The 20,606-nt window shown below is 53.3% G+C and overlaps 1 protein-coding gene across 3 annotated transcripts in view; it reads right to left on the minus strand.

The window, feature by feature from the left end:
• The window catches only part of EVC (EvC ciliary complex subunit 1), an 84,552-nt gene that overhangs the window by 32,419 nt on the left and 31,527 nt on the right, over positions 1-20,606 (minus strand). For all 3 annotated transcript variants that reach the window (XM_021669462.2, XM_064365633.1, XM_064365634.1), the window contains exons 8-11: positions 18,176-18,334; positions 13,517-13,733; positions 12,468-12,616; positions 10,011-10,109 (exon numbers count right to left, since the gene is read on the minus strand). In XM_021669462.2, the coding sequence (XP_021525137.2) occupies positions 10,011-10,109; positions 12,468-12,616; positions 13,517-13,733; positions 18,176-18,334 (624 nt within the window). The remainder of the gene's footprint in view (positions 1-10,010; positions 10,110-12,467; positions 12,617-13,516; positions 13,734-18,175; positions 18,335-20,606) is intronic.

Consider the following 20,606-nt stretch of genomic DNA (forward strand, 5'->3'; position numbering starts at 1 on the left):
TTAGCTTTGTAAAAGCAATACAGTCCATTAGCTTAGCCTCCTTCTAATAAAAAATGTGCTGGATCCTGTCTGCTCCCTGGAAAGACTCAAGACTGCGTTCTTTGTTGCATGGTCTGACAGGTCATAAAACACATTGCTTCCCACTAATGCTGGCACGTGTCATTTGGGAGATACTGATTTATTCTGTGCCTGAAATAGAACCAGAATTAATTTGCATTATTGCTTTCCCAGTACGTGTAAAGGGGTCAGGACGGAGGGGAACTCTGGTGGGGGATGGAGGCTGGCCCTGAGCCTCACCCCCTAAGCTTAGGAGGATGTCCCCTTCCCCTCAAACAGAAGCACACACAGCCCAGGCAAAGACAGCCTGCTCACTCTGAACTTGCTCTTCACTCGGATGTCTCCTCTACACCCTCATCCAAACTTCCAGCTGCCCTCCCCAGGTTTCTCACTGAACAGGGACTTGGGGCAGGAAAGGTACTCAGTCTGGAGCCTTTGCAAGCTTCCTTAACCTACTCGAGGCTCAGTCTTCTTATCTGTCAAAGGGGGCTGATTATGAGGATTAGAAAGGATTGGTAGGCTCACAGAACACAGCAAGCACTTAATAAATGCTAGCTAGTATGATTAGATAAAAGTTGGAGGAGTTAGCGTGTGGTTCTGAAGAAGTGTTATCCACTGCTATGTCATTCTAGGAACAAAGCATTTGGGGGGAAAGAGGTGAGAGGAATTCCCTCTGAGCAGGGGCAGTTTTTGTTTCAGTTGTTTGAAAAGCAAGCAAGAGGAGGGGAGAGCAGGGAGGGAGGGAAGGGAGGGGAGGTATAAGGCCAGAAATGGGCAGGTGGCCCAGTGGGGCTAAAGTACAGGGTGTTGGGGAGGCAGAGGGCTAGTGAGGGGGCCAGCATCACACAAGGGACCCAAATGCCACACTGCCAAGAGGAGGCCTGGCAGACTGGACCATGGTGGGGTTCAAGCAAGCCAAGGATGTGGCCAGGGCCGAAGATGCCCTGAGGAAGTTGCAGAGTCCACGGAATGGATCTTTCTGGATGCCCTGGACATGGCCTGGCCCCTGGGAGTCTTGTTCCTCATGACAGGACCAAGAACATTCCCCAGGGACTGCAGCCTGATTGTTTTGAAGATGTGCATTTAACGACTTCAGAGTAAAGTGTGCTCAGGTTCCCCTGATAAGTGGGTCCTGGAGAGCACAGGTGAGCTTGGGTCTCTTAAAAATGGGAACTGGGGGCCAGGCGTGGTGGCTCATGCCTGTAATCCCAGCACTTTGGGAGGCTGAGGCGAGCGGATCACCTGAGGTCGGAAGTTCAAGACCAGCCTGACCAACATGGAGAAAGCCTCATCTCTACTAAAAATAAAAAAAAAAATTAGCCAGGTGTGGTGGTGCACGCCTGTAATCCCAGTTACTTGGGAGGTTGAGGCAGGAGAATCGCTTGAACCTGGGATGCGGAAGTTGCAATGAACCAAGATCGTGCCATTGCACTCCAGACTGGGCAATAAGAGCAAAACTTTGTCTCAAAAAAATGGGAAGTGGGTTGAACAAGGGACAGGAGCTCACGCACCTGCAGTGCTGGGCCACCCACCAGCAGCGTGACCACGGCCCAACTCCCTTAAAAAAGGAGGGGAGGACACCTGCCTGTGGGAGATCCCATGAAACACGTGGGCAGCTCAGTGCACTGCCTCCCACTCTCTCTCCTGGTACCCATGCCCCTTGCCACATAACTTTTCAGGGACTTCTCTGGGTGAGTGGGGAGCACCTCCCTGCCCCTACTACGCTGAGTTCAGGTATGTGACTTGCTTTGGCCAACAGAATGAGGCGGAAGGGCTGTGTGCTGCTTTGGAGGCTAGGCCTCAGCTATTGCTGAGAAGAACGTGCCCAGCCTAGTCCACAGGTCTTAGGAGGAAGACAGGAGAGACATGGAGCAAGGCTGAGTCACGTTAATCAAGCCCAGCCAAGATCAGCCAACTGCCGGTCAAGCTGCAGACCATGAGAGCAAATCACTGTTTTCTTCAGCTCCTGGGTTTCCAGGTGTCTTGTTACACAGCACGACTGTGATCATAGTTACCTGGAGAGCAGGAGCTGGAGAGGGTCCTAACAGTGAAAGCTTTTCTCCTCACAGCATGCAGAGATTCATTTTGCAAATGTCTCCTGAGCACCTACTGCAGGCAAAGCACCGTGCCAGGGACACTGCAGTGACTGAGGCAGGTGTGGACCTAGACCCGAGTGAGTTCAGAGTCCAACAGGGGGTCAGACATTGCACACATGCTCCCCACAGGCTGTGACGCATGTGATGACAAGGAGGATGGAAGTCCTAAGAAGAGCTCCCCTAAAGAAGTGACATTTCAGCTGTGACTCAAAGAGCAAGAACGAGCTGACCAGGCAAAGCCCAGGGAAGGGAGGAAGACAGTGTCAGGCACTGGGGTAGGAGGGGCAAGGGCACCCTGGTGAGAACTGAGAGATGTCTGAGCTTGGCCGGAAGTCAGGGAGCGAGGGACAGAACTCCCGGAAGGGTGATGAGTGGGCCAGGTTGTGTGGACTTCATGGGCCAGGCTGGCAGGCCCGTTGGGCCGCGTTAGGTGGATCTTGTGGGCCAGCTTGGGTGGAAGCCTCGTGGGTCAGGCCAGGAAGGCATTGTGGGTCAGGTTGGGGCATCTTGTGGACAGGCTGGATGGGCCTCATGGACCAAGCTACATGGTCATCATGGGCCAGATTAAGGATGTCAGGCTTCTTGAGAGCAACAGGAGGCATTTTGGGGTGTTAAGTTGGCTCTTTCATATGGCTAAGAACCTAAAAGGAAGGTAGCTGAGAATTCCTGGATCAGAGAGGTTAAGTGATACAGACTAGGCCACACAGCAGGTATGCATCTGAAATGGGTTCACAACCTGGTCTGTCTGCTTCTTGAATGACTCTTCTCCCCTCTTTGCAGAGAGGTAAGATGGTTGTGAAAATTACCAAAAGGAAAGAGGGGTACCATGTGATACAAGGGCACTGTGAGTGGTACTTCTGCAAAGAAAACACATTTACCCCAGTAGTTTTACTAAGTTAAAATAAAAAGACACTTTCCCTTAGTCTGTTTCTATAAAGGTAGATTAGACTCACCCAGCCTATTTTTCTCAGTCTCTGCATCCTTGGTGATGGCGTATCACCCTTTAAGCTTAACAAAGAATCACAGAAACTGATTTGCACGCTGCAGCGCCCATGGACACCTGCTTCCCAGAGACGGGAGGTCTGTGGGGCCCAGGCTTCTATTATGTCCTCTCAAGATCTGCTTCCAATATGCTACTGCCCAGAAAATCAGGGTTTTCATGGTCTTCAGAAAACAAATTTCTTTCACTCTTTGGAAATGTACTGTTTTTCTCTGTGGTACACAGAATATCTCGCTAAAGATGCCCACGTCCCGATCCCTGGAATCTTTGAGCATGGAATATTCCATGGTAAAGAGACTTCGCAGGCGGGATTGAGGTAAGGCCCCTGAGACAGAAGGATGATCCTGGATGACCCAGTTGTGTCCAATGTTACCACAGGGTTCTGATAAGTGAATGAGGGAGGCGGGAGGGTCACAGTCTGGGAAGATGTGATGGTGGAAGCAGAGGCGGGGTGGCACCATAGCTGGCCCTGAAGACGGAAGAAAGGGCCCTGATCCAAGGAATGTGGGTGGCCTCTAGAAATTGAATGATGGTGAATGAGAATACTTTTTTTTTTTATTTTTAAGATGGAGTTTTGCTCTGTCACCAGGCTGGAGTACAGTGGTATAATCTCGGCTCACTGCAACCTCTACCTCCTGGGTTCAAACGATTCTCTTGCCTTAGCCTCCCAAGTAGCTGGGATTACAGGCACCCAACACCACACCTGGCTAATTTTTGTATTTTTAGTAGAGACAAGGTTTCATTCACCCTGTTGGCTAGGCTGGCCTCGAACTCTTGACCTTAAGTGATCCGCCCACCTTGGGCTCCCAAAGTGCTGGGATTACAGGTGTGAGCCACCGTGCCCTGCCAAGAATACATTTTGAGTGTCACTGTGTGCCCAACACTCTTCTCTATGCTTTACCCACGTGAGCTTACTTAAACCTCTTGGTAGCCATATGAAGAAGACCTATTAGCTCCACTTTGACAGAGTGGAGGCGGGATATCGACCGTCCAAACAGACGCAAAGCCCCAGGCTTTCTCACTGCCCCATCAGTCAGCACCATCTCTTTCGTGGGCCACAGCAATGTCTCCTCCCAGGGCTCCCCGCTGCTACCTCTGCCCCTAGAGTCTGTCTTCCTCATGGAAACCACAGTGATCCTGGTAAAACATAAAGCAAGTCAGTTCCCTGCTCAAAACACGCTGGTGATTTCCTGTCTCACTCAGAAGTCAATGCAACTATCTTGGGATGGTCTGCAAAGCCCTCAAAGATGCGGCTCTCTGGCCTCATCCCCTCCCCGTCTGCCCCTTCCTCCCTGCCTGTTTTCCCAGCTTCCCCGCTGCCCTTACACTGGCCCCACTGCTGCAACCCCAAGCACACACATGCTGCACAACGCTGTGCTCAACAACACTTGTTGAATGAATGAATGACTAAATGAATGAACGAATGAACGAACTCTCCCAAGGTGCCTGGTTAGCAGACGGAGAAAGAAAAGTAAAATTCTAAGCTGTCAACTGACTGCACAGTTGAGGCTTCTTGGCCAAGGGGACCCCAGGGAAACCTTGAAAGGTGAGTTCCCGATGGCCATGAAGGATGGGATGGGAGGCTGAACACACCTCACTGTACCCCCTCCCTCACCAGCCAACCACTGTAAGGCTTTCTTCCCTATGGGCTAAACAGTCTGGGCCCTTTCAAAAGGCCCCAGGCTGGTCATGCTGATGGCTGCTTATCTTCCAGCACAGAACAAAGATGAGATGAGATGGATGGTTCCTTCTGCCTTCCTGAGACGCCTGCTTCCTCTCTTTTTCTTCAGTCACCTTATCTAATGTAAAATGTAGATTTACTAGGCACTGACTGAAGTCTCCCAGGTGCATAACTGTTCCTCTCATTGCTGCCCCACCCCCACCTCCCCTCCCTTTTCTAAAGGAAAATGTATGAATACTAAATCTCCTGAGAACCTCTTTGGAAAAACACAGCCAAGTCTGTGACTTGCGTTTGCCCAGGTGCACCCTCAGGCTGGCTCAATAAACCTTGATTGATTGAGGCACCTGCCTCAGTCATTCATTTTGGTGGTTGAGATTCACACCCAGGACCCTGGACCCAGATCTGGGCTCATCCGCACTGGGCTCAACACCTCCTGAGATTGTGCTCCCTGTGGGGCAGGCGGGAGGCATTCGCTGAGCACCTGCCATTGGGCCAGTCCAGGGCCTTGGACCTGCTCTCCTCGGCAGCCCCAGCCATCAAGGAAAATGGGCTCCCAGCCTCCACTGCACAGAGAAGGAAACCAGAGCTCAGAGCAGTCCAGGCTCTGGCCCAAGGACACCCAGCCAGATGGGCACAGCCAGCTCTCCAATCGGCAATGGAGGATTTTAGCCTGCTCCCATGGAATATCAGATAAAGCAGTTTCCAGTAACCAGAGGCGACAATTTCCAAATTGAGGAAATGTAAAATAAACCAAGTGACCTGGAACCTAATGGATTGTGATGAAATGGCAAAGTAAATCTTAGGAAACCCCTCTGGCCTGATTCTGGGGGACTAGCTGACACAAGCCTTGGTCCACTTGCCTTAAAAACGCCTGTGCAAGACTGCGTGAGGTGGCTCATGCCTGTAATCCCAATACTTTGGGAGGCCAAGGTGGGCAGATCACCTGAGGTCAGGAGTTCGAGACCAGCCTGACCAACATGGTGAAACAGTGGTCTCTAGTAAAAATACAGAATTAGCTTGTGTGGAGGCACATGCCTGTAATCCCAGCTACTCGGGAGGCTGAGGCAGGAGAATCATTTGAACCCAGGAGGTGGGGGTTGTGGTGAGCTGAGATGGCACCATTGCACTCCAGCCTGGGAAACAAGAGCAAAACTCTGTCTCAAAAACAAGCAAACAAAAAACCCCCACGCAGATGTGGAGAATTTCACACCCACCTCCACTGTGCCCCTGGACACCTTCTTATGCAGTACATTTCATATGCCTCCTCCTAAGAGAGAGACGCCAGCAGGTATCACCCCTCCTCACACCTGTCACCCTCTCCTGATGTTAGATTAAAAGTCTGTCTCCACTTTCTTCGCTGAAGCTCTCATAGGCCCAGCAACTAGGCCCACACAGGGAAAAACCAAATGCATAACTTCCTACGGATGTCATTTCAGCATCATTGACAAACCTTTGTTGAAACTGATGTATTTACCAGCACCCACTGGGGCTGGCCAGCCACTTCGCTATTGTGAAAGGAAAATACCTTAGGCCCCCAAAATCACTAAGCAAAATGGAAAACCCAAGCTGAAAACTGCTTAGCGCAAACCTGCCTCCCATTCTGTTCAAAGTTATCTCTCTGTTCACTGAGGTAAATGCATATCCGATTGCCTCCTTTGGAAAGGATAATCAGAAACTCAAAAGAATGCAACTGTTGTCTCTGCCTACCTGTGATTCGGAAGCCCCCTCCCCGCTTTGAGCCTCACTGCCTTTGCTTCAAGTTGTCCCACCTTTCCAGACAGAACCAACGTACTTCTTACGTATACTGATCGATGTCTCCTGTCTCCCTAAAACGTATAAAACCAAGCTGTGCTGGGACCACCGGGCGCATGTCGTCAGGACCTCCTGAGGCTGTCACAACCTTAGCAAAATAAACTTTCTAAATTAACTGAGGCTGTCTCAGATTTTCTGGGTTTACATTTATATATTGCTTGGTTTACCCTTTGCAGCAATCATTGACAGGGGTTTTATTCAGGCTGTCAACCTGGGTGTGCAATTGTGAGCGAGTGATCTAACCTATACCTCAATTGCCTTAATCTTCATGACATTCTGATGCAAAGCAAAGTTTGAGAACTACCACTTTAGAGGGGACCGGGTGAGAATCCAGTAAGCTGCCATGGGGGGCAGGGAGGAGAATGCTGCTGATGCCCACCCCATGGCCTCAGGGCCGCCTGGGCTCTCCTCCGGCAGGGAGCAATAAGTGGCCTGGCTGGGATTTTAACCCAGGACCTCTGGCTCCAGACCCTGGGCTTCACTGTGACGCTCCACAGCCCACACTTGAGGTAGCACAGGTAGCCAAGGAAGTGACCTCGACCAGATCATCGACACAGCAAGCCTCAGCTTTCACACTGTAGTCGGCTCTTCCAAGCAGTTACCTCCAGCCTGCAGGCGGCAGGTGCACTGATTTTATCCGTCCTCAGACTGATGCTTTGCTCATTATAATAGTAAAAAACACACCCCTGGGCGGAGACTTAAGATGCTAATGAGACCTGTGATGTATGGACAGGTGTGCACAGCTCCTGCGCACGGGCACCCAGGCCCAGAACGTGCTTACTAGTAACGCCTCTTCCCACCCCTTATGAATCATCACATGAGACTCCCAGAAAGGGAGTTTCCCGGTAACAGCTGACGCTGTTTCATCTGCTCTGAATCGTCTCCCACGGTGTCCTGTCTATTCTGCACCTAACTTTCAGAACGTTCTTTCTCCTTTGCAATAAATCTCTCTATGCTGCATCCCTCTACTGTGAGTCTGTTGTTTAAATGCTTTTAAACTAAAAAGACAAGAACTGAGGTTCCACAACAGCCATCAACACAGTGAGCAGCATGGTTGGGGTGAACACATCGGCACTAACGTTAGAAAGGCTTTCTTTCAAATCCCATCTTCCCTGCTTGCTGGCTGTATAAAACTTGAGCAAGATACATGGGCCAGAACAGAGACGTTATGTAACCAGCCAAGGTCACACAGCATGTTAGCACTCAGAGGAGGATTAGAACTCGGTTTCCTCATGCCCAGCCAGGGATTTGAGTATTGACTCTTCTGGAAACAGAGTTATTCCTTTCCTGCCTGCGGGCCCCAGGGCTTTGACAAATGAGCCCCACCATACACATTTCTGGAGAAAACACTTCTTCACTCCTCATCTGGGAAGGGAGGGAAATGCAGTGTCTCCCTCATGAATCTCATGAGGACCAAATAATCAATTACTCTGGAGGCACTTAAGATAGGGGCTGGCCCTGAACGAAGATCGGTTTCCCTTTAGTTTCCTGTGGCCGCTGTGACAAAGCGCCACAAACTGGGTGCATTAAGACAATGAAGTTTCTTCTCTCAGGGTTCTGGAGGGCATTAGTATGAAAGCAAGGTGTTGGCAGAGCCTCGCCCCCGCTAAGGCTCTGGGGGCACCTTCCTGACCTCCTCTGGCTTCTGTGGCCGCAGGTGTTCCTTGGCTTACGGCCGCGTCCCTCCAATGTCCCCTCTGTCTTCACACAGCCTCCTTCCCTGCGTCTCTGTGTCTTCTCACGGCCTGCTTGTAAGGACACCCGCCATTAGAATTACGTCCACCCGAATCCAGTGGGACCTAACCAACTGTGCGACCTCAACCACTGACTTCCGCAAAGCCCTTATTTCCGAGTGTGGCCACATCCTGAGGTTCCAGATGGACGTGACATTTTGAAGGACACTGTTGGGACTAAATTGTGTCCTCCTCCCAAATTCTCGTGTTGAAGCCCTAACCCCCAGTATCCAATGTGACTGTATCTGGAGACAGGGCCTTTAAGGAGGTAATTAAGGTTAGACAAGGTCATCAGGGTGGGGCCCTAATCCCACAGAACTGGTGTCCTTATAAGAGAAGGGAGAGACCAGAGCTCTCTCTTTCACTCTCTCCCCTGCCCTCCACTCTTCTAAGCACAGAGAAATGACCATGTGAGGAGGCAATGGGAAGGCAGCTGTCTGCAAGCCTGGAAGAGAGGCCTCACCAGAAGTCAACCCTGCTGGCACCGCGGTCTTGGGCTTCAGCCTCCAGAACTGTGAGAGAACACACCTCTGTTGTTTAATCCACCAGTCAGTGGTATGCATCACAGTAGCCCTGGCAGGTTAACACAGACACGATTGACCCCAGCGCAGCTCCCACCAGATGAGGAGCTGCAATTCCCACCACTGCATGGGCTTCTCCCGGCCAGCGATGCCTGTGACTCATTTCCACTTGGGCCTAGTCCCGTCCAACGCTTGGCTCAGCATCGCTTCCTGCAGCCTGCTGTCCTTGACCTCACCTTCACCGGGAGCCCCTGGCCTCTCCTCTGTACTCAGAAGCAGGGAAGCTGCCACCGGAGACAAAGTGCCCTGGGGCATCCTGAGTGCCAGCTGCTGTCACAGGGCCCCATACGTGGTCAGTCGTCCCAGCACCACCATGAAGAGCGATGACTGTCCCCATTTCACAGATGGGGAAACTGAGAGCTAGAGACCAGGGGACGCTCCTGTGGCCATGTAGAGAGGAAGGGGGAGCCAGGCCACAGACCCAGGCCCTCTCCTCTTCCCAGTGCTGCCCAGCACCCACTTGTTGACTCCTTCATAGCCAAGTGTCCACACTCCTGCCTTTCCCACAGCCGAGGATGCTGCCTGAGGCAAGGGCTCTGGCTCGGCATGGCATCCTGTGACTCCTGCCCCTAAGGAGGGCTCGGGCGCCCTCTCCTGCTCTCTCAAAGCCAGCCTGTGGGTCAAGCATAGCAGGCTTCACCTCCCCATCCTAGACCTGCACACGGCTGCACAGAGAGAAAGAGGCGGTGCTGGCAGGTGACCTCAGACTTTCCCATTTCAGCCCAGCACCCCTCCTCTGTCACTCTACACTGATGACACCCAAAAATCCTGGGCCTGTTTCTCACCTGCAGAGAACTGATTTCCAAAGAGCTTTGCCGACAGGGACATTTGGAGATAAGAGTCCTCAGCACCCCAGAAATGGACGGGGCCTCCGAGAGGCCTGAGGCAAACCGCCTCAGTTTCTGATGTGGACAAGGAGCACCCCATGGAGGGGACATGGCCTGCCTGAATCACTGCCCAACGAGTGCCTGGGTTGGACCCGAACCACCGCTGGGATCCCCAGCCAGGAGGATGTGGGCTTCTCTGCCCGTCCCCGCAGAGGCCATGTACCTGGCAGAGTGCAACTACCGCCTCGGTGGCTCTCACATTCTCCTCTTCCTCCAGGTCGCACCGCAGCAGCCTCTGCCTTTCCAGGACCTCATGGAAAGCCTGTGAGGAAAGCAAGGGCTGAGTCTGGTAGAAACATGCAGGGGTTTTTTTTTCCAGAAGGTTCTCCAACCATCCCTGCGTCTCAGATCAGAAAGAAGGATGTTGGCCCCTGTATTACACACAAGGAAACTGAGGCATGGGGCTGCCACATGGCTTTCACAGCTGATACCAGGGCCAGCAAATCCAATTGCCAGGAAATACCACAAACCACGCTTCTGTTAAACCCAGGATGAGAAAGGGCCACTAAACTACCTCTGTCACCCTTTTGTCCTGGCTGCAGCCACCCAGACATCACTTTCTGACTTCCGCTGCTGGGGACCACCACCCAGACCACAGGAGACCCACCAATGGGAGCCAGCAGGGGTGATGCAGACGGGCGATTGGAGGTCAGTGCACTCAGCAACCAACCAGCCCCACTCTGACCACATGGTGGAAGCCCTTCCCTGAGGACTCCAGCAGAGCAGCAGGAGACTGGAGCCAGCCCCAGGCATCAGCAGAGAGAGCCCCAGCTAGCCCTAAGCAGACCATCAGGGGCTCCAACATCAGCAGAGGGAGACCCGGCCAGCCCTAGGCAGAGCATCAGAGGCCCTGGCACCAGCAGAGGGGTGAAGCAGGGTGGATGGACAGAGGAACAGACCCTTCTCAGGGAAGGGCTGCAGGAGAAAAATCCCTGTTGGAGGAAGTTTCAATAGAGCCTCTAAGGACAAGGAAGGGCTCCCTGAGGGAAGATGGGGGGCCAGGCTCAGGAAGCAGCAGCAGAGGCCAAGAGGTAAGACCCCCTAGGACCTGTGGGGACACTACAGGCAGGAGGTGAGATGAGAGAGAAGGGCGGGACTGGAAAAAGGCGGGTGCTCAGTGTGTGCCGGGAGCCGGGTGTCGTTCATTCATTCTCCCATCCATTTCAACCTTCTTTCATTCACTTGATTTGCCAATTTCATGCATGCATTCACCCTTCCCTGCCTGTGTTCCACGTGTCCTGAATGGCAGCGCCGAGGCCTGTGCCGAGGCCCTGGGACACTGAGGTCACCCAGGGACTGTCTCCATACTCTGGACGCACACTGGGCTTTGTGGCATCATGGACAGTGGCCCAGAAATGTCCAAGTGACAAGGAACTGAATAGCCTTACCTTCCTCTTATTTCAAATGTGTCTTCTCAAAGACAGAAACACCCACCTTACCCCTTTGTGGCAAACCCAGAAGCTCCCAGTCTAGTTCTGGAAGAGGCTCCCTGGGTGAGGGAGGCAGCTGGACCAAGGACCTAGAGGCCTCTCCTCTGTTCTCAGGGACCCCTCCATTGGCTTCTCATGAAGTGGTGCCACCACCACCAGGTTGGCCCCCCGAGAGGGCCCCTGGGTCTCTATTCTGGGCTGAGCCTGGACCCAGACATGGTACCACCCACCCCTTGGCGGAGCTGAGATGCACTGTACCAAGTGCTGATGCAGGGCAGGTGGACCTGGGCAAACAGTGAGGCTGGGCTGCCCCTTCCTGTCTCACTGAATCTTAACAATGCCGTGATATAGGTGCCATTATGCCCATTTCACAGATGTGGAAGCTGAGGGCCAGAGGGTGAACAATGTGCCGAAGGTCACCCAGCTATTGGCAGAGTCAGCACGCAAACCCAGGTGTGGCCAGCCTCAGCGCCCAGTGCTTAACCAGCATGCAAGATGGTCACAGACAAGCTGGCCCTCCCCTAGCCCCACTGCCCATTACCAGGGAAAGCAAGCAGAGAGAAACCAGAGCTGGGCAGTCTCTCTGAGAACCGGCCAGCCCAGGTCCTTGGTGCCTGCACCGGGGCCAGCTGACTCCTGCTCCTTGGAGGGTGATGTCTTGCTTTCTGTCCTCCTTCAGGTTTTTTGTCCCCTTCTCAGGGAAACCAAGGGAACCTTTGAGCTTGACCACCTCCTGGCCCTGCCCACTCAACCCCACACACAAGGCTGGGAGCTCCGTTCCTTCTCCTGGACTTGCAGCCAACCCACGAGGGCCCTTTCCCTGGGTGTATGAGCCTGCCTTACTCTCCAGGACACGCTTGTCCCCTCTGGTCCATATATTTCTCGCTTCGTGCCATCGTCACCATCTGTGCGCCCAGCTATGTGTTTGCACTCTGCCAAGCTCTCCATGGATCCTACCCTCCTCTTCTCAGCAGCCCAGTGACAGCAGCACGACTCTCAGCACTGACTTACAGTCCACTAGGACACTAGGGGCGCAGGGGCTAAGGGACTGAGATTCAGTCACTCGGCTGTCACATGGGAAGTAGGGAGATAACTTGACGTCTGATGAACACCTCGGGCTTCCTGTGCTCAGTCAGGGGAACAGAGCTACCACCGCTCACCCCATGTGTGGGGCTGGGGGTGTGGGTCACCTTAAGAAACTTCTCCGGGTCAGCAGTCGGCTGGGCCTCAGCCAGGAAGCGTCTCCGTTCTTCCTCTTGGGCCAGTGTGAGCTTTGCCGTCCCCTCCACCTGGTGAGCCAGAGACGCCTTGACCAGGTCTTTGCCTCGTTGGACAAACTCTGGGATTGAAAAAAGCCACAGCACAGGTGAGTGTCTGAGCCGGACTTTCAGTGGGGATCCGCACGCTTTCTCCTGTCCAGAGGCTGGGGAGCTGGTGTCGGCTGCAGAGATGGTGCCCGCCCTGTCGGTGACACACCTGGCTTTCTTTCTGGGGGTCCCGCTAGTAGTGTGACCTCAGCTAAGTCCAGATGCCTCTATGTCTCCAGCCTTGCCCCCGCAGCATCCCAGGGCCAGCCTTGGGGCAGGAGCACGTGTGGGACACATGTGCAGCTCAGCCACACCAGGCTCCCCTTCCTGACCCCACGCTGGACCTGGCTCACCCTCGCTCACCCTGCCACTGAGCAGGCCCACGTGACTCCGGCAGGACCATGAGCTGCCACTGGGCGACACAGGCCACTCTGTAAGTTTCTGGTGTGAGACCCTCCACCCTCCTCTGTCCCTCTGCAGTTCCTGGTGCCTTTGCTGCAGGGCATGGGGACTCAGTCAGCCCGAATCCCTGGTGAGGGAGTGAAGCAGCTGACCCCTGCCCTTGGCAGTGGCCCTTATGGACTCTGCTGTACAGAGAAGGGAAGAGAGGCCCAAAGGGCAGTCCAGTGACACAGTCCCTAGGGCAGAAGTGGACTGCTCCAGGCCCAGCCCACCCTGCACAGCCCCAGGGACCCAGAAGGCCAGCGTCATGGACCACGGCACCCATGCCCATGCTCACCCCTGCGTCGTGGACCACAGTGCCCATGCCATGCTCACCCCTGCATTGTGGACCACGGCGCCCATGCCCACGCTCACCCCTGCATTGTGGACCACAGGGCCTATGCCACGCTCACCCCTGTGTCGTGGACCACGGCACCCATGCCCACGCTCACCCTTGTGTCGTGGACCACGGTGCCCATACCCACGCTCACCCCTGCTGAAGCACTCCGCCTCCTGCCAGAAGGCCTTGTGCTGCTGCGTGAGCAGCTCCTCCTTCTGCCGCCCAGACAGCTTCCCCTCACCAGCCAGCAGCTCCAGGCCATGGGCAATGGCAGCCAGCCGGCACCTGGTCTCCTCCTGGACCTGCAGCCTCAGAAACTCGATCACCTTTGCCATGTGCGCCCGCCCCATCGTCCTCTCCAGGATGTCCTGTGAGAAGAAACACACAGGACCACAGTTAGGGCATCCTGGGAACCATTCAGCTTCCCATAGAGCAGCTCAGAGGAATGAACTCCCCTTCTCCTTCATGAGTGAGACCTGGGTCTGCCCCTGAGGTGGGGATTAATGCCTCTCCTAGGGCTGTGGGGAGGCTGATGCTGGGTAACACATGGCAGTTCATCCCCAGTGAGAGCACCCCAGAGGGCTGCTCTCCCGGGAGGGAATCCAGATTTGCAAGTGGTCAAGGAAAAAAAGGCACCTTGCTTACAGTCACCTCCCCCAGCCAATCTGACCCTGTGGCCCCCACAGGACGGAGGAGGAAATGTGAAGTGCCAGCTGTCCCTGGCTTTCGAGCCCCAGAGAGCCTGACTGCTGCGGATAGCCAAGATTTTCTGGGAAATGATTGGCTTCCAACATGACTCCCTGCAGTCAGACTCTACAGCAGGTCCTCCCTGGCCCCACCTCATCATTTCATGGATTCGACTCTAGGGGAAAACGGGAAAATGTCAACCCGAGGCAGCCAAGTGCCCTGCACGCCCAAGAGCGGCTGCTGGTGGAATGAGAGTAAGGGAAGGGAGGAGCAGGAGGGGGGCCTCGGCGTCTCCCTGGCACAGACTCTGCACCCCCCACTCCCAGCCAAGCCCAGCTCAGGCCTGGGCACGTCTGTGCTGGGCCGAGGCCAGGGGCCAGTCCTGCTCCCCAGCCTCCCATCTCTGTGCCAAGCTCCAACTCCGCCTTGCAGACCAGGGGACCTTTCAGAGATGCTGACAGTTCTGTCAGCCCTGGCCCCAAACCCTCCTGTTGCTGCCCCAAGATCAAGTCCAATGCCCCAGGCATGGCACAGGAAGCTCTGTCAGGCCTTGTCCCACGCACCTGCCTGCCCAGGCGCTGCACATGCGGGGCCGTCCTCCTGGAATACCCTCGCTGCCTCCTCTCGCTCCCCTACCAGGCCAGGTCCTTCTCATCCTCTCGGGTTCTGTGGCCATTCCCTGTTCATCCCCACCCTCACTGGTCCCCTGCTCTGGGCTCCACCGCCCCAGGGCTCCTGTCTTCGAGGAGGTGATTGTGAGTGGCAGTCCCAGGCTGGACTGAGAGCACTTGAGGACAGGAGCCAGGCCTGAGTCACCCATGTCCCCTTGACCAGCCATGGCCTTGCTGTGTGCTGAGCTGCACTGGCCTCTGTTCCCACAACACAAGATCAGGGCAGGAAGATCCCCCAGTGATGGACAAGGACGCTGAGGCTCATTCCAGCAGCCTGTGACCCCTAGAGGGCGCAAGAGGATAAGCGGAGGTGCCGGTGGGCTGCGGGAAGGGCGGCTGTGGCCACCTCTAAGGAGCACATGAGGATGTTGAGAACCCAACACAGGCCAGTGGGGTGGGCAGTGGTGGTGCAATCGATGGGCTTATATTGGAGGGAGGATGGGAGTGGAGAGAGATGCATGAGAAGAGGGACGTGGGATGGGGGATGGGGGCCCTGACCTGCCCTGAGTGTGGCTGAGTCCTCGACAGCACCAGGCTCAGACTTGGCTCCCAGGACCTGGGCACAGGCTCCTCACCTGACCCCTGCCACACAGATTTGACATGAGGGTTAAGTAAGTCAGAATTTGTAAAGCATTGAGAGCAACAGCCGTGGCACAGTGAACCTCCCTGAGTGTCAGCCCTTTCCATCATTATCAACAGCCAGTCCCCACATCTGTTTCGGCAGCTGTTTTTCTCCTCTGTGTCTCAAGACACTGAATCTTATGACTGTCAGGGTCCCTTTGAAGGCCTCTTCCAGTTTTAATATTCAGAGATGCACATTCCAGCTCCAAATGCCCAGGCCAGAAAGATCAGATGCCGCCCTGGGAATTTCAACTCTTCTGCATTCTGAGACACAGGGGCCATCTTTTTCCCCTTTGATGCCCCATATGCAGGCACAGTGAATCCATTCCTCTTCTGTACAGACATAGACCGCAGCCCCGTCCACACCTCATTATGACAATTTGTTGTTGTCTATTTCTCCTGCTGACACATGGCCTGCGGGACTCTATGACTGACAAGTACTGACTGCTGCCTACATACTGGGCTCTGCTCTAACAACTCTACATACTGCAGTCTTTAGCACTCTCAGCTACCCTGTGAGACAGCACGTGCTCTTACAGTCCCCATTTCACAGACGATGAAACCAAGTCACAGAGAGGCTAAATTATCTACCCAAGATCACACAGCTAACAAGTGGCAAGACTGCAGTAGGAGCTCCAGTTTCTTCCCGAGTCTGCATTTCTAACCTCTGCAATATGGTTTCCATAACAGCATGTGGCAAACAGTAGGTGCTCATTAAACACTGGCTGAAGGACCGTCATGCTGTTAAACTGGATGATCCCTTTCCTTCTTATTATTTGGAAGTTATTGACTGATACTCTGGCCAGAGTCAGCTAACGATCTATTTTCATTTTTCTGTGTCAATATCCTGCTGGCAGCAAAAGAAAAAAAAAAAGGAAGAAAAGTCTTTCACCTTTGCAGAGCATTAATATTGAGTCAGCAGCCTTATCAAACTGAAATCCAATTCAAAGGGGCTGGGGCAGCAAACCAGGAAGCTTCAGCCCCAGGCTCAGCGACATCATTAGACAGGACGGGGATGTTAGGTGGGTAACTGAGTGCGCTCCTTATCTGTGTGCTGTGAATAAAATATCTCCCATGCCTATCTTTTGGTAGTGTTGAGATAAAAAAGGAGACCCTGTGTGCATATGCTGAGAAAAAGCATATGAAGTTCTTAAACAACTGTGTGGACGTGGGGGTCTTGTTGAAGCGCAGATTCTGCTTGGGAGGGGTGGAGAGCAGAATTCTGCATTCTAACCAGCTCCTGGTGCGGCCGATGCTGTGGTCTGTGGATCACACCTGGAGGAGCAGAGCAGCTTGGGAGAGGCCTGTGGCGTGCAGGGGTGGCAAGGATCCGCTGAGGCTTAGCTTTCCCATTGGTCTGAAGAGCTGAGTCTGTGCTGAGGGCAGGGCAGCCACTGGAGGATTCTGAGCAGAGCTGCCACATGGGCTGGTGCACAGGACAGGAAAATGGATGCAGAGCCAGCATCAGAGGGCTCGTGCACACTGGCTGGCACACACAGGACGAGCCCAACGTGTACCAAGAGAAACCCAATGGAGACTGGGGTGTTAGGAGTCACTTAGCATCTACCCAGGCCTGTCTGTGGCAACTCTTAGCACTATTATTTTATAAATAGAGTAACAGACACTCAGAGAGTTAAGTCATGTGTTCAAGATCACACAGCTCCGAACAACAGAGCCCAAGGTCAAAGCTGGATTTGCAGATTTCTCTCCCATGGGTGTCCAACCCTTTAAATGTGAGGACATTTTTCATTTATCTGTGGTGGCAGCCTTCACAAAAATATGCAGAAACCTTTTTTTTTTTTATTTGCTCATCAGCTATCATCAGTGTTGGTGTATTTTATGTGTGGCCTAAGACAATTCTTCTTCTTCCAGTGTGGCCCAGGGAAGCCAAAAGGTTGGACATCCATGCACCAGTGGTTCGTATCCCTGGCCTCCCATCAGAATAGTTCGGGGAGTTTTAAAACCCACAAGGCCAGGGCCTCCACTCCAGACCAATCAGATCAGAACCTCTGAGAGTGAAGGTCAGGAAAAGGCATTTTTAAGGAACTCTGCGGCAAAACAGGGCAGTCAGGAGAGTAAACCAATGCTCTATCTACACCAGTGGGCATCAACCCCAGTGCTCACTGTTGTCATCGGGGAGTTCTAAAAACCCCAATGCCCAGCCAGGTTGCACCCCAGTCTGATTAAGTCAGAAACTCTGGGTAGACACCCATCTGGGGCCCAAGAATCAGCACTTTTTAAAGCTCCCCAGATAATTTCAATGTGTAATTTCAGGTTTAGGACCAGAGTTCTATGCTGTAGTAATACTGAGCTGGCCAGAGCCTTCACTCATTAGATGGACAGATGGACGGATGGACGGATGGACAAACAGATGGATAGGTAGGTGTATGGGTGGGTGGGTAGATGGACAGATGGGTAGGTGGACGGATGGGAAGGTAGATGGATGGGTAGATGGGTGGGTTGGTGGATGGATAGATGGATGGATAGGTAAGTGGATGGATGTGTAGGTGGATGGATGGGTAGATGGGTGGGTGGGTGAGTGGGTAGATGAATAGTTGGATGGATGAGTGGACAGGTGGGTGGATAGATGGATGGATGGATGGATGGATGGATGGATAAGTAGATGGATGTATGGATGGGCAGGTGGTTGGAAGGGTAAATGCGTGGATGAATGGGTGATGGATGGATGAATTTACTGGTTTTTTTTTCCCCTGGGGCTCTATATACCCAGGTACAACATGAATCTGTTAGATTTAATAATGTCAAGCGTTGGGATTCCAAATCTCTAGTCTGAATATCTTCATGTTCCCTCCCGCCCCCTCCAGCATTACCAGAGCCTGCAGCTCCTGAGAATCGCACAATAGCCCTTCGGCTGCAATCATTCTTTCCGTCAGAGTCATCATGAGCTGTCGGGCTTTGGAGCTGGAACACTTAAATTGGTCCACAAGAAAGTGCTGGATGTTTTCCATCTGTTTCCAGAAAGCTTCCATCTGTGAAATGAGCAAAAGCAGCAAGAAGTGAGGGAAAACTTACCTAAGAAAGCCAAACGGGTGCTTGGGAGTTACAGTTCACTCTTTATCACAAGCAAAGATTCTAAACAGTTCTACAATTTCAGTGAGTTTATCTTGGCAACAATCACATTCTACAGCACAGTTCTTCCTGGTTCCATTGCAGGAGCCAGTTTTGTGATGGCTTTTCAGCAGACACAAAAGCACTGCTGCTAAGGAAAGAAAGCAGTAGCTTGTCCAGCCTACAGACTCTTGCGCAGGTCATTAAGCTACCCAGGGGCAGATTAAATGTGAAAATGTGCTCCTGGAAGCTTTGGGAATTTTAAAAGGGATTAAACACTTCCCGGAAATAAAAGCATAAACAGACATTTAAATATTAGTTATTGTCCTGAAAGTACAAAAGTTCAACATGGCAGAGACGATGCCCACCATGAAAACCTTTTGCTTTAAAATATTTTTCCTCCCTCCTCCTCATTTTATCAGGAGCAGAGCTGGGAATCCCCAAGTGGCTTAGAATGCAGGAGGTTTAACTGCGTCATTGCAGCCAGTCAGAGCTCTAAGGACAATGATACCAGGAAGCCGAACAACTTTCCCTCGTGGCCCACAGGCCGTTTGCCAGGTTCTGTACTTCGCACATTGGATGTCTTGATAAGTTTGTATCGGGAGATGTAGGAACAGGCTCAGGGGAGTTAGGTCACTTGTCAGAGGTCATGTAACCAACGAGAGCCAGGATTTGGTTCTGGTCCATTTCACTCCATGGCTGGGATTGTCTCCATCTTGGCTCAGCCTTTCAGAGGCTGAAATGGACACTTCTGGCTGGACCAGGCATGGGAGGCGGCACGGGTTAGTGGCACCAGAAACCCATGCGGATCTTGTTGCTGTGACCAAAGGTCATGGCACCTGTAACATTGTAACCTTTCTACTTTGTCAGCTGTAACTGTGGCGTCTATCTGGCTCTGCCATGGGGAAGCCTGCACCCAGATGAACGCCCCCCGTATTGGTGCAGCTTCCCATCTCAGGACCCCATTGCCTCCCAGTAAACCCCATACATGCTGCTGGTCAGCTCCTCCTCCCATCCCTGCCAGGAGGGACCTCACACCTGCCTGGCACCCTCATGCTGTCACCCTGCTCTTCCCCCTGGGGCCATCAGATGACCTGCCTTCCACCTGCCATGCGACTGCAGATTGTCACCCACCAACTCTGCACACCCTGCTCTGCTTACAAACTCCTGATTCTCTTGGTGTCCGCAACATGATTTTCTCCTGCTTCTGCAAAGCCCTTCCAATTCCTCCCCTGCTTTCTTGTCCCGATTCTTCTCATCCCCTCCTCCTTAAATATGGGCAGGATCCAAGATTTGGCCCCAAGATCTTTTCTCTTCCCATTTTACACACATTTCTAGGCCAGAGGCATCTCCATTTTTGGAGGTCACCAGTACTTTGGAGAATCTTATGAAAACTCTGAACCCTCTCCCCGAGAAATGCAGACATGGACAAGATGCTGCCCACAGCGCTGGGGGTTCTGTGGACCACTGGAATCCAGGCTGTGCCCACAGTTCTAAGAACATTCTGGCCCTCCAGGTCCTCTAACGTGGGTTCTCATGGAGATCCTGCATCTCTAGGCCTCTCCTCTCAATATTGGACCTACTCAGAGGAGAGGAGCACCGGCCCCCTCCCTCCCATGCGCTTCTCACTCTGGGACCCTTATTTCAGTAGCCCTGACGCTGGACCCCTCCTCCTCCCCACCTGCTGCCCCACGGTGGACCACCACAGCTTCTCTCACACTTTTCCTCACCTGTCCGTCCTACTGCAGTTGCCTTAATAAAGTTCCTGCTGGACTAGCCCAGTAGACCTTCACCAGCCTCCACTCAGTGCCTGGGCAGCCTTTCTAAAACAGACGCTGAACCCAGCCACCCCCTGCTTCAAAGCTCCGGTGCCTCCCACCTCCGTGGCATAAGACACAAGCCCTTCAGCCAGATCCCTCTGGCTTTACCTCACCTCGGCTTGCTCTCAGCCCTCCTTACCTCCCGTCCCTGCCCCACCCCTGGCCAGCACCCACACTTCTCCTGACCAGCCTCTCCATGGTCCCTTCCTCTACGGAGGCTTTCTTGAGCCTGGGGTAAATGAACGCTTCCCTCCCCTGTGCCTGCCTCGGGCCTTCTCCTGTGTGTCCTTCTATCACAAGACGTGTGGACCCATGAAGCCTCATCTGCTCATCTGTTGGTCTCCCCTGGCACCTCTCAGGTAAGGCCATGTCT

Source organism: Aotus nancymaae, unplaced genomic scaffold, assembly GCF_030222135.1.
Source record: "Aotus nancymaae isolate 86718 unplaced genomic scaffold, 86718_ANA_hifiasm-v0.15.2.pri h1tg000006l, whole genome shotgun sequence".
Lineage (NCBI taxonomy): Eukaryota > Metazoa > Chordata > Mammalia > Primates > Aotidae > Aotus > Aotus nancymaae.